A 12,293-nucleotide genomic window follows, 5' to 3' on the forward strand; every position below is an offset into this window, starting at 1 on the left:
AAAAACACCGCCAGACCTAACCCAAGCACCAGCCTACACCACAGCCTAACCGCAAGAACCACCACCACCGCGCGCCAGAAGAGGAAACACCAGCGCTACGCACTCGCCCCGCCCAAACCCACCCCACCCCCACAAGTCGGTTGCTTGAGCAACACCCCAGGAGAACCGGCAGAGGAGACACAAGCAGAAAACTAAACGGGCCAGAAGTGGCGCTGACTAGGCGGGCTCCAGCCCGCTGCAAGACGCGCTGTGCAGGAAGACCCACAGCCGCCCAGGCGCTGCGACGCCAGCCCGAGCTAAAACACATGGGCGCCAGATAAGCTGATGACGATAAACGCCACGCAAGCGCCTGGAACGAAACGCCGCCCAAAAGGAAACCTAGGGGGCCTGCACAGGTGATGCAAGCGTCAGCCGCAAGTTCAACTTCGGTGACCCACCCTGAACCTCCTCCACTTCACAAAGCGCGCCACCCGCCGACCAGATGGCAACAAAGTGCTCCAGCTTAGCCGCCTTGAGCTGTGCGGTGAGAAGCTGAGTGGGCAGAGCCGACAGGGTTTCAGGGGTTAGCGTGGCGGCAGTGAAACGCAGCTGCATCACCCTGCGCAGCTCGCTGACCACCTCCCGAACCACATGCTCCGACGTCTGCTTAGCAGGCTCGCGGGACCAGTACGCACACCAGACGGCGTACAAGAAGGTGGCCCGCAAAGTGCTCCACAGCAGCGCGCCCGCCCCCCGCGGGCCTGAGGCCCACATACCCATGCGGTCCCCCAGCATGAAGCCCGCGTCCGTCACTGGCGGCGCCGCTGCCTGGGGCGCAACGCAGGCCCACAGCTGCTGCAGCCACGTCCTCGCCTGCGCATAAGCTGGACACTCCAGGAAGATGTGCGTCAGGCTGGCCCACGCCCTCGGGCCAGGTGGCCCGCAGGCGGGGTGAGGACAGTGCGCCCCCAACCCCCCGCACCCCGTGGTCACCCGTGGACGAATTCCCTTGCCCGCCCTGTACAGCCCGCAAGGCAGGTAAGCATGTTGTAGCCGGTACACCAGCACCTTTGCCCCCCGACTAGCGTGACTGTCCCACAGCCTCCGCCACGTACCCCGCAGAAGGGACGCATCCGGGGGCGGCATGCGAGGGTCGCCCTCCACCGCCGCCGCTGCTGCCGCCGCCGCCGTGGCAGGCCCCGTGCTAGGTCCCGCCCCGCCCGCCGCCTGCTCCTGCAGCCGCGCGGAACGCCGCGGCCCCTCACCCGAGTGCTGGAACGGGGACGCATACGACTGCAGTTCTCTCGCCGGCGTGTTCTGCAGCCCGGCTGCCGCAGAGGTGCGGTGGAGCCAGGGGTCCAGAGCCACCGGGTTATTGTTGAAGTGCTGCGCCGCCGTGGTTGTCAGCTGCGCCGCTGCACGCTGCCACTCCGCCTCCCGCTCCGCCAGCCGCGACTGTGCCGCCGGCTGGGTCCCCGAACCCCCCGCCTGCTGTGCTGGCGCCGGGCACGGCATGGCTGCGGGGCGGGCCGGAGCCGGAGGTGCGGCCGGGTTAGCCGCGGTGATGGCCCGCCGCACGTCCCGCACCGTGTAGTCCGCCAAGCTGACACCCGCAATCCGGCAGTGCTCCGGGTGCACCACCACCCCAGCCTCCGGCGCCAGGAAGTACGGCGCCCGAGGCCACGCCCCCGCCCGTTCCCCTGGTGATGCTGCATCGTACGCCGCCCGCTCTTCAAAGGTCCACAGGTGCCGCGGCTTGCGATGCTGCAGCACACAGGCAGGCTGCCACGCCCCATCCACCGCCGGGGGCAGCACGCCAGGCCCAGGCTCCAAGAGCCGCCCCGTGTAGTGGACGTAGGACACAGCCCTGTGCTGAACGACTTTACTTTACTTTACTTTACTTTACTCTCTTCTCTTGCTATTCTTGCATCCTCCTTTCCTTCTGCACAGCTTTGAAACAGTCGACGTCATTTCTCGCGCGCTGTTTGACTTGCTTCCTTTTGTTTTAGGCTTCTTAAGGCCTACGAACCACTGTGAAGCAGTTTGCATTTGTGGGCGTCCTCGTTTTTCGTCAGTCCACTTTGCAGCTGTAGCGCGACACTCCCTCTCCAGCGCCCTTCAGCCTTTGCCGGCTTGTGCTTTGGAACTCGACACTGCTATGGAATAGGATTCTGGCGGTTCAGGAGCGTCACCGTGGAGTTGGCGACATTTCGCTTGTCGGCATTTTAACATCTCGGCGAGCACCAAACTTCACCAGCTTGGAGCCGGCGGCGTATCAACCTCTGTGGTTGGTCATTTGCATCCGCGCGTGCAGCAGGGTGCTTTGGGTGTGGCGGTCGGGGGAGCCCTGCAGCACTTGGCTGTTTTTTTGGGGTGTGGCTCGTCCTCGTGCCCTTGTTGCCTGGTGCCTGGTTGCCTGGCGCCCGCCCTGCTGTGATGCCCTGTGAGTGCTGATCTTGGGTAGCTATGCAGTTGCTGGGTGATCCTGGTCGGTTCCGCCTGGTGTCTCAGCGCAGCCAAGCCACCAGGGGCCAACACCAGCCATACAGCACACCCGCACACGGCGCGGCCGCAGCAGCACATGCCGTGCCGTGTGGGGGGCCTGCGTTTGGGCATCACCGCCCACTGCCAGGCTTGGCAGCGGACCGCACCCCTGCAGGTGGGGGCAATGCTGCCAGCCCGTTCTTCAGCCCCGGGCTGCAGCTCCACCTTGCCCTGTCCACGCATAGCGTGGCGCACGGCGTGCAGGACCTGACGACGCAGCCTCAGGGCCCCAGCCTGCCTACCTACCCAGTCCTTCTGGTGGGTGCCACCACGGGGCTCCCAGAGGGCGAGCAGCTGTCCTCAGCTGGCGTCCGGGAAGTGACCAGCGCTGCCTTGTCAGTGCTGGACACCCTGTGCAGGCAGGGCAACCAGCCGCAGCTCTTGCAGGGCCACTCTCTGCACAGCACAGGCCGCCCCTCCCGCACGTTTGCGGGGCTGGCCTTCAGCCGGCGCGCGACCAGCGCCAGCAAAGCAGCCTTCACAGCGGAGCTCATGCGCAGGTCACCGCTGGCGGTACCGCTCCAGCGCGGTCAGGCTGTCCTCACGGTTCACGTGCCGGTGGACACCCGGCCCATCATTCCGGGCACCTACACCGTCACGGTCAAGATGGTAGGGGGCCCTGTGTGGGGGGCTTTCCGCGGTCGCACCGATTTGGTGCTGCAGGCGGGCGGCTATCCCACCACCTCGGACCCCTCTAACCTGGCGTGTGCTTATGTGGTCTCAGAGCAGTGCGCCAAATCGGTGGGCCCCAAGGGGGAGCCCCAGGCCCCCGCAGGCCAGGGCATCACCAACCACATCTTTGCCTGTGTGCGGGGCCCCATCTGGGACCCGCAGCTCTCTCACCTGCACTGTGCCAAGTTTGAGATGCCTGGTGAGGAGCCCATGCAGGTGGAGGTCCGTGGCGCCCCCCAGGCGGCTGGGACGGCCACGACAGCTGCGGCAGGCAGCCCTGCTCCGGCTGCAGCCGGGGTCGCCGACCTGGGTGTCAACACCTTGGGTGGGGTGAGGCCCGCGGCTGCCATGGCGACCGCAGCGGACATCGTTGACCACGTGGGGGACGTGCAGATGCAGGAGGCAGCGGGTTTGGGTGACGCGGCGGCTGCAGCTGGTGGTGCCAGCGGGCCACACAGCGGGGCCCCGCCCCCGCTGCCAGTTCTGGTGGCGGGGGGAAGCAACCGTGCTGCTGCGGCTGCACTGCGGGCCGCGCTGCAGCAGCAGCCCTCTTCGCAGCAGCGGGTGGCAGCGGGAGGGCTTAGCGGGGTCCAGCCGGCGACAGGTGTGGGGGGGCCGCCGGCGGCCAGGCCTCGCCCTGCCGGTGCTGGGCCGGCTGGCGTGCAGCAGCAGCATAGTGGCGCTCCCGCGCCACAGCCGCCCTTGGATCAGCGGGCAGCCGCCGGGCAGGATCAGGAGCAGACCGCTGGGATGCGGCGGTACTTGGCCGCGCTGGCGGACCTCAATCTCCAGCGGCAACGGCGGTTACAGCAACAGCAGCAGCAGGAGCTGCAGCGCCAGGGGCAGTCGCCCAGGCCCCGGACCGGCTCCCAGGTGGTGGTCCTGGCCACACGGGGGGGTCAGGACGGGGCGGGCGGTGGCCCTGGTGCGGCGGCGTCACGGCGTGGGCCACGCGTTGACATAGTTGACCACGTGGGGGACGTGCAGATGCAGGAGGCGGCGGGTGTGGGTGACGCAGCGGCTGCCGCTGGTGGCGCCAGCGGACCACCCGCCGTGGCCTCGCCCTCGCTGCCAGCTCTGGTGGCGGGGGGAAGCACCCGTGCTGCTACGGCTCCCCGGAGGGCCGAGCGGCAGCAGCCGCCCTCTTCACAGCAGCGGGTGGCAGCGGGAGGGCTTAGCGGGGGGCAGCCGTCGGCAGGCGTGGGGGGGCCGCCGGCGGCCAGGCGTCGCACTGCCGATGCTGGGCCGGCTGGCATGCAGCAGCAGCCCAGTGGGGCTCCCGCGGCACAGCCGCCCTTTGATCAGCGGGCAGCCGCCAGGCAGGATCAGGAGCTGGCAGCTGCGATGCAGCGGTACTTGGCATACAAGGCGGACCTCCATCTCCAGCAGCAACGGCGGGTACAGCAACAGCAGCAGCAGGAGCTGCAGCACCAGGTGCAGCCGCCCAGGCCCCGGACCGGCTCCCGGTTTGGGGTCCTGGCCACGCTGGGGGGACAGGACGGGGCAGGTGATGGCGCTGCCACGGTGGCGTCCGGGCGTGGGCGACGGGTGCAACCAGCCGCGCACGCACCGCCGCCGCCGCCGCAGCTCCAGCCCCGCTCCAAAGGGCGCTGTGGCCCCGCCCAGCTCCCGCAACAGAGGGCAGGGCGCTTGGGCGGCGGGCTGCCTCCCCCACAGGACGGTGCTAGCTCGCCGCCGCACGTGCCCACTGGGCGGCTGGCCGGGGGACAGCAGGCTGGTGGGGACAGCGGGTCGGGGCGCCAGGGGGGAGGAGCGGGGCGGGCAGTGCCCCAGCCGCCGCCCCAGGCAGGGCCGCCACTGCAGACGTCACAACCGGCGGGTGGTGGTAAGGGCAGGGGCAGGGGCCTGGGCGCGCCGGCTGGGGTTTCGGCCGACACGGCTGGGCGCGCTGGTGGGGGTGCGGGCAGTGAGGCGGAGTACGGGGCCGTTTGCCTGACCCGGGACACGTGTGTTGCCATCGGCTCTGACCTCGTGACGCACCAGAACCGCTGCGCAGATGTGCAGGGGTATGAGTGGGCGCAGCTTGGCCGCGACACGCTTGGTGGCCGCCTCCTCGCCTACCTCCATGACCAGGGCGCCACCGTACCGGACTGGGCCGTCTGCCGTGTGCCGGCCGGCCGTACCGCCGTCCTGGCGCAGCTGCGCGACGAGTTCACTGGCTGGTGGCGCCTATACTCAGCCCAGCCTGCCGACACGCCCCTGCCTTCCGACGTGACGGAGCAGCTGGATGACGCCGCGCAGCAGGTGCAGACGGCCTACATGGACTACGTGCTCCTAGACGCCCGCACCCTGCGGTCTGCTAAGCGTGGGCCGGCGGACCCCGGTGGGGCCGGGGGGCCCAGCCGCCGGCAACGCCAGCACCGCAGCCGCAGTACCTCCAGCCTCATGAGCCTGGGCAGCGCTCCATTGCGCCCCGGCGGCGCCAGCTCAGGCGCCGCTAGCATGAGCACCAGCAGCGGCGGCGCGCCCCCCAGCCAGGGTGGCGCCCGCCGCGGCAAACGCCACAGCAGCAACAGCAACCGCAACCGCCACGGCGCTGCCGTGGCCGGCGGGGGCTCATAATGCGGCCACCAGTGCGCGCGGCGAACCTTCGGCTGCTGACAGTGAATGTCAACGGCCTGGGCTCGCCGCTCAAGGCGCGGGCGCTGGTCTCGCACCTGCAGCAAGTTGGGGCGGATGTGGCGATGGTGCAGGAGACCCACGCTACTGACACGACGGCGCTGGAGTCTTGCCTTCGTGCTGCGCAGGGGGCGTGCCTTCCGTGGCGCCACTGCCTCGCTGCCAGCCCGGCAGCGTCGCCCCACTCCTGTGGGGCGGCTATCCTGGCGCGGAGTCGGCTGTCCCTTCCAGGCTGCGTACTGCAGCCGCCGTCAACGGATGCGGCGGGCCGTGTGGTATGTTGGGATTGGGACGTGGGTCACCTGCGCCTGCGCTTTGTGTGTGTGTATGCGCCCACGGCCGTGGCGGACAAGCCTGCTTTCTTTGCCGGGCTGCATCCCCACCTGGCCACGGACAGGGTGCTTGTTGTCGGTGGGGACTGGAACTGTGTCACCGATGCCAGTCAGGAGGCGGCCCCTAGCCCGTCACGTGCTGCAGGTGCCCCGCAACTTGCCAGCCTCCTCGCCCAGTTCAGTCTGGTGGACCCCTGGGCGAGCAAGCGTGGCGGCGCCAAGGGCTACACGCATCCGGCCACGCCCAAGCCGGCCACTCCCGCACGCCTGGATCGGTGGTATGTCAGTGCCACCGCGGCGCCGTGGGTGGTGGATGTCGCTCGCACGTATGGGGCGCCTGGGGACCACAACGGTGTGCTGCTCACCCTGTCCTTGCCCGACCTGCCACATGCGCACCGGGAGCAGTGGCGCTTCCCCACATACCTGCTGTTTCACCCCTCGCTGCGTTTGGAGCTCGAGCAGCGCTTGGAGGCGCACGTTGCCGCAAATCCCGTTGCCAGTACAGGTGACGGCGCTTGCACGCAATGGGAGGCGGACAAGTTCTTCTTGCGGGAGGCCGCCACCAGCATCCACCGTCGGCATGCACGCCAGACCCGGGATGGGCTGCATGGCGTGGTGCTGGCCGCAGACGCGGCCGCTGCCCTGGTCCGCCAGGAGCGGGCAGCTGCCGCAGCGGCCAGCCACAATGCCCGCGCTGCACTGATGGAGGAGCATGGGGAGCGGGGCACTCGCTGGTTCCATCGGCAGGCTGACGAGCCAGCAGCCGGCGCGCAGGAGCCCATCACGCACTTGAAGGTGCCGGGGCAACCGGCGCCTGTGGCGCTCACGGGGCCGGGCACGCGCAACACTGTCTTCGCAGCCGCCGCAGCCATGTACAGCAGCACCAGCCCCACCGGCCTGTTCCGCGTGCAGCCGGTCTGTACGGCGTCGCAGCAACAGCTTCTGGCGGCCATTGACCGCAAGGTTCCGGCGGATCTGCAGGCCGCCGCAGAGGGGTCCGGTGACGGCGCCCTCAGTGATGCCGAGCTGATGGCAGCGCTGGCTGGCTCCGCCAATGGTAAAGCACCTGGGTCGGACGGGGTCCCGTACGAGGTGTACAAGGTTTTCTGGGCGCTGCTGGGTCCGCGCTTGTGTGCTGCTGCTGCCGCTGCCTTTGCTGCTGCTGCAGACACCCACGATGGCGGCGAAATGGCGGCGGCGCTGCCTGCCTCCTGGCGGGAGGGCATCATTACGCTCATCTACAAGGGCAAAAGCCTGGACCGCGCCGAGCTGGCGTCCTACCGGCCCATCACGCTGCTCAACTGCGACTTCAAGATGGTGTCCAAGGCCGTCAGCGCCCGCCTGCAGCCCGCCCTGGATGCAGTTGTGGATGAGCTGCAGACCGCGTTCATCACCGGCCGCTGGATTGGAGACAACGCGCTGTACCTCCAAGGCCTGATCGAATGGATGCGCCTGGACGTGGGCGCGGACGGCGCGCCACGGCAGGGTGGTGCGCTGTACTTCTTGGATATTGAAAAGGCGTATGACCGGGTGCACCGGCAGTGGCTGTATGCGTCCGCGGAGGGACTTGGGTTTGGGCCGCGCATGCTGCGCTGGATCCGCCTGATCACTGCCAACGGCTCTGCCCGCGTGTGTGTGAACGGGATGCTCTCTGACGCCTTCCCAGTGCTGAACGGCTTGCCGCAGGGCAGCACCGCCTCACCACCCCTGTGGGTCATCCAGATGCAGCCACTGACATCCTTTCTGCGGCGGCAGGTGGAGCAAGGGGCACTGCGCACGCCCCTGTTACCCAGCGGCGAGCAGGCGCCACCTGCTGCCCACCACGCTGACGACACGACCCTCACGGCGCGCGACCCGGCGGTGGACGGGCCGGTCCTGATGGCGGCAGTACAGCTGTTCTGCCGCGCGTCCAACGCCCGTGTCCATCCGGACAAGAGCAAGGCCATGGGCCTTGGCAGGTTTGCGCACCTGACGGGCCCTTGCCCACACACGGGGGTGCCGTTTACCACTGGCGCCGTGACGCACCTAGGTGTGCCCCTGTCGTGGGACTCGGATGCGGCTGCAGCTGACTTGTACACCCGGCGGGCTCGCGGCATGGCGTTTGTGGCGCGTCTGTGGGCTGCCCTGTCTCTGACTCTCGTTGGCCGTGTGCACATTGCGAAGCAGGTGCTGGCGGCGAAGCTGGCCTACCACTTCAGCTTCCTCAACCCGTCGCCTGCGCAGCTGAAGGAACTCACCGACGTGGTGGACCACTTTGCTGCGCGCTCCATGCACGCTGAGGACGCCAGCCTGGTGTCGCACGGGAACCCGCTCCTGCTGCCCAAGCGGGAAACGGCCTGTCTGCCGTACAAGGATGGGGGTGTCAACCACGTCGACCTGCCTGCGTTCCTGTCTGCCCTGCAAGCTAAGACTTTCGCCCTCCTTGCCCAGCCAGGCCGGCAACCATGGAAGACGCTCACCCGGGCGCTGCTTACCCATGTGCGCCCGGACTCCGCCACCACGTGGGCGTGGGTGTACAGCGACGCGCCGGCGCCAGCGGGGCTGCCTGCCCGGCTGGCGGCCGCGGTCGGCCACGTGCGGAGCGCGGGTGTGGAACAGCATCCGCCGCAGCCAGCCACTCAGCCGCCAGCGGCGCCGCCACAGTGGCGGGTTAGCCTGGACCAGCTGTGGGTGGCTAACGCTGCGGGGGCTGTGTCCTACGTCCACTACACGGGGCGGCTCTTGGAGCCTGGGCCTGGTGTGCTGCCCCCGGCAGTGGATGGGGCGTGGCAGCCTGCCTGTGTGCTGCAGCATCGCAAGCCGCGGCACCTGTGGACCTTTGAAGAGCGGGCGGCGTACGATGCAGCATCACCAGGGGAACGGGCAGGGGCGTGGCCTCGGGCGCCGTACTTCCTGGCGCCGGAAGCTGGGGTGGTGGTGCACCCGGAGCACTGCCGGATTGCGGGTGTCAGCTTGGCGGACTACACGGTGCGGGACGTGCGGCGGGCCATCACCGCGGCTAACCCGGCCGCACCTCCGACTCCGGCCCGCCCCGCAGCCATGCCGTGCCCGGCGCCAGCACAGCAGGCGGGGGGTTCGGGGACCCAGCCGGCGGCACAGTCGCGGCTGGCGGAGCGGGAGGCGGAGTGGCAGCGTGCAGCGGCGCAGCTGACCACCACGGCGGCGCAGCACTTCCACAATAACCCGGTGGCTCTGGACCCCTGGCTCCACCGCACCTCTGCGGCAGCCGGGCTGCAGAACACGCCGGCGAGAGAACTGCAGTCGTATGCGTCCCCGTCCCAGCAGTCGGGTGAGGGGCCGCGGCGGTCCGCGCGGCTGCAGGAGCAGGCGGCGGGAGGGGCGGGACCTAGCACTGGGCCTGCCACGGCGGCGGCGGCAGCAGCGGCGGCAGTGGAGGGCGACCCTCGCATGCCGCCCCCGGATGCGTCCCTTCTGCGGGGTACGTGGCGGAGGCTGTGGGACAGCCACGCCAGTCGGGGGGCAAAGGTGCTGGTGTACCGGCTGCAACATGCTTACCTGCCTTGCGGGCTGTACAGGGCGGGCAAGGGCATTCGGCCACGGGTGACCACGGGGTGCGGGGGGTTGGGGGCGCACTGTCCTCACCCCGCCTGCGGGCCACCTGGCCCGCGGGCGTGGGCCAGCCTGACGCACATCTTCCTGGAGTGTCCAGCTTATGCGCAGGCGAGGACGTGGCTGCAGCAGCTGTGGGCCTGCGTTGCGCCCCAGGCAGCGGCGCCGCCAGTGACGGACGCGGGCTTCATGCTGGGGGACCGCATGGGTATGTGGACCTCAGGCCCGCGGGGGGCGGGCGCACTGCTGTGGAGCACTTTGCGGGCCACCTTCTTGTACGCCGTCTGGTGTGCGTACTGGTCCCGTGAGCCTGCTAAGCAGACGTCGGAGCATGTGGTTCGGGAGGTGGTCAGCGAGCTGCGCAGGGTGATGCAGCTGCGTTTCACTGCTGCCACGCTAACCCCTGAGACCCTGTCGGCTCTGCCCACTCAGCTTCTCACCGCACAGCTCAAGGCGGCTAAGCTGGAGCACTTTGTTGCCATCTGGACGGCGGGTGGCGCGCTTTGTGAAGTGGAGGAGGTTCAGGGTGGGTCACCGAAGTTGCACTTGCGGCTGACGCTTGCATCCCCTGTGCAGGCCCCCTAGGTTTCCTTTTGGGCGGCGTTTCTTTCCAGGCGCTGGCGTGGCGTATTATCGTCATCAGCTTATCTGGCGCCCCATGTGTCATAGCTCTGGCTGGAGTGGCAGTGCCTGGGCGGCTGTGGGCCTTCCTGCACAGCGCGTCTTGCAGCGGGCTGGAGCCCGATTAGTCAGCGCCACATCTGGCCCGTTTAGTTTTCTGCATGTGTCTCCCCTGCCAGTTCTCCTGGGGTGTTGCTAAAGCAACCGACTTGTGGGGGTGGGGTGGGTTACGGCGGGTCGAGTGATGGTAGCACTGGTGTTTTCCTTTCTGGCGCGCGGTGGTGGTGGTTCTTGCGGTTAGGCTGTGGTGTAGGTTGGTGCTTGGGTTAGGTCTGGCGGTGTTTTTTGTGCAACCCCTCCCGGGGGGCGGGGGGGCCAGCCTCCTGCTCTGTCTGCCGGGTCGGGGTGGGGTGGGGTGGGATGGATGGGGGTGGTTGGTGGCGGTTTCGAGGTGTTTGCTTTCTTTTTTCTTCTCTTTTCTTCTCTTCTTGCCCTGTCAGGGTTCTGGTCTCGGGGACCAGGCTGCTTTCAGGCAGCAGGGGGGCAGCGCGTCTGCCCCTGTTCAACCTTGTAAGGATGATTCCTAAAAAAAAAAAAGCCCCCGCAGCGTTAGCCACCCACAGCTGGTCCAGGCTAACCCGCCACTGTGGCGGTGCCGCTGGCGGCTGAGTGGCTGACTGCGGCGGATGCTGCTCCACGCCCGCGCTCCGCACGTGGCCGACCGCGGCCGCCAGCCGGGCAGGCAGCCCCGCTGGCGCCGGCGCGTCGCTGTACACCCACGCCCACGTGGTGGCGGAGTCCGGGCGCACATGAGTAAGCAGCGCCCGGGTGAGCATCTTCCAGGGTTGCCGGCCTGGCTGGGCAAGGAGGGCGAAAGTCTTAGCTTGCAGGGCAGACAGGAACGCAGGCAGGTCGACGTGGTTGACACCCCCATCCTTGTACGGCAGACAGGCGGTTTCCCGCTTGGGCAGCAGGAGCGGGTTCCCGTGCGACACCAGGCTGGCGTCCTCAGCGTGCATGGAGCGCGCAGCAAAGTGGTCCACCAGGTCGGTGAGTTCCTTCAGCTGCGCAGGCGACGGGTTGAGGAAGCTGAAGTGGTAGGCCAGCTTTGCCGCCAGCACCTGCTTTGCAATGTGCACACGGCCAACGAGAGTCAGAGACAGGGCAGCCCACAGACGCGCCACAAACGCCATGCCGCGAGCCCGCCGGGTGTACAAGTCAGCTGCAGCCGCATCAGAGTCCCACGACAGGGGCACACCCAGGTGCGTCACGGCGCCAGTGGTAAACGGCACCCCCGTGTGTGGGCAAGGGCCCGTCAGGTGCGCAAACCTGCCCAGGCCCATGGCCTTGCTCTTATCCGGATGGACACGGGCGTTGGACGCGCGGCAGAACAGCTGTACTGCCGCCATCAGGACCGGCCCGTCCACCGCCGGGTCGCGCGCCGTGAGGGTCGTGTCGTCAGCGTGGTGGGCAGCAGGCGGCGCCTGCTCGCCGCTGGGTAACAGGGGCGTGCGCAGTGCCCCTTGCTCCACCTGCCGCCGCAGAAAGGACGTCAGTGGCTGCAACTGGATGACCCACAGGGGTGGTGAGGCGGTGCTGCCCTGCGGCAAGCCGTTCAGCACTGGGAAGGCGTCAGAAAGCATCCCGTTCACACACACGCGGGCAGAGCCGTTGGCAGTGATCAGGCGGATCCAGCGCAGCATGCGCGGCCCAAACCCCAGACCCTCCGCGGACGCATACAGCCACTGCCGGTGCACCCGGTCATACGCCTTTTCGATGTCCAAGAAGTACAGCGCACCACCCTGCCGTGGCGTGCCGTCCGCGCCCACGTCCAGGCGCATCCATTCGATCAGGCCTTGGAGGTACAGCGCGTTGTCTCCAATCCAGCGGCCGGTGATGAACGCGGTCTGCAGCTCATCCACAACTGCATCCAGG

The 12,293-nt window shown here is 68.5% G+C and overlaps 1 protein-coding gene across 1 annotated transcript; it reads left to right on the forward strand.

The window, feature by feature from the left end:
- The first annotated feature begins 2,226 nt into the window (after positions 1–2,226).
- CHLRE_06g278286v5 (uncharacterized protein) lies at positions 2,227–10,498 on the forward strand. Its single transcript, XM_043063201.1, has 5 exons — positions 2,227–2,422; positions 2,612–3,132; positions 3,187–4,068; positions 4,183–5,764; positions 5,821–10,498. The coding sequence occupies exons 1-5, from the start codon at positions 2,416–2,418 to the stop codon at positions 10,320–10,322; spliced, it is 7,494 nt and encodes a 2,497-aa protein (XP_042923904.1). The 5' UTR covers positions 2,227–2,415; the 3' UTR covers positions 10,323–10,498.
- The last annotated feature ends 1,795 nt before the right edge of the window (positions 10,499–12,293 follow it).

Source organism: Chlamydomonas reinhardtii, chromosome 6, assembly GCF_000002595.2.
Source record: "Chlamydomonas reinhardtii strain CC-503 cw92 mt+ chromosome 6, whole genome shotgun sequence".
NCBI lineage: Eukaryota > Viridiplantae > Chlorophyta > Chlorophyceae > Chlamydomonadales > Chlamydomonadaceae > Chlamydomonas > Chlamydomonas reinhardtii.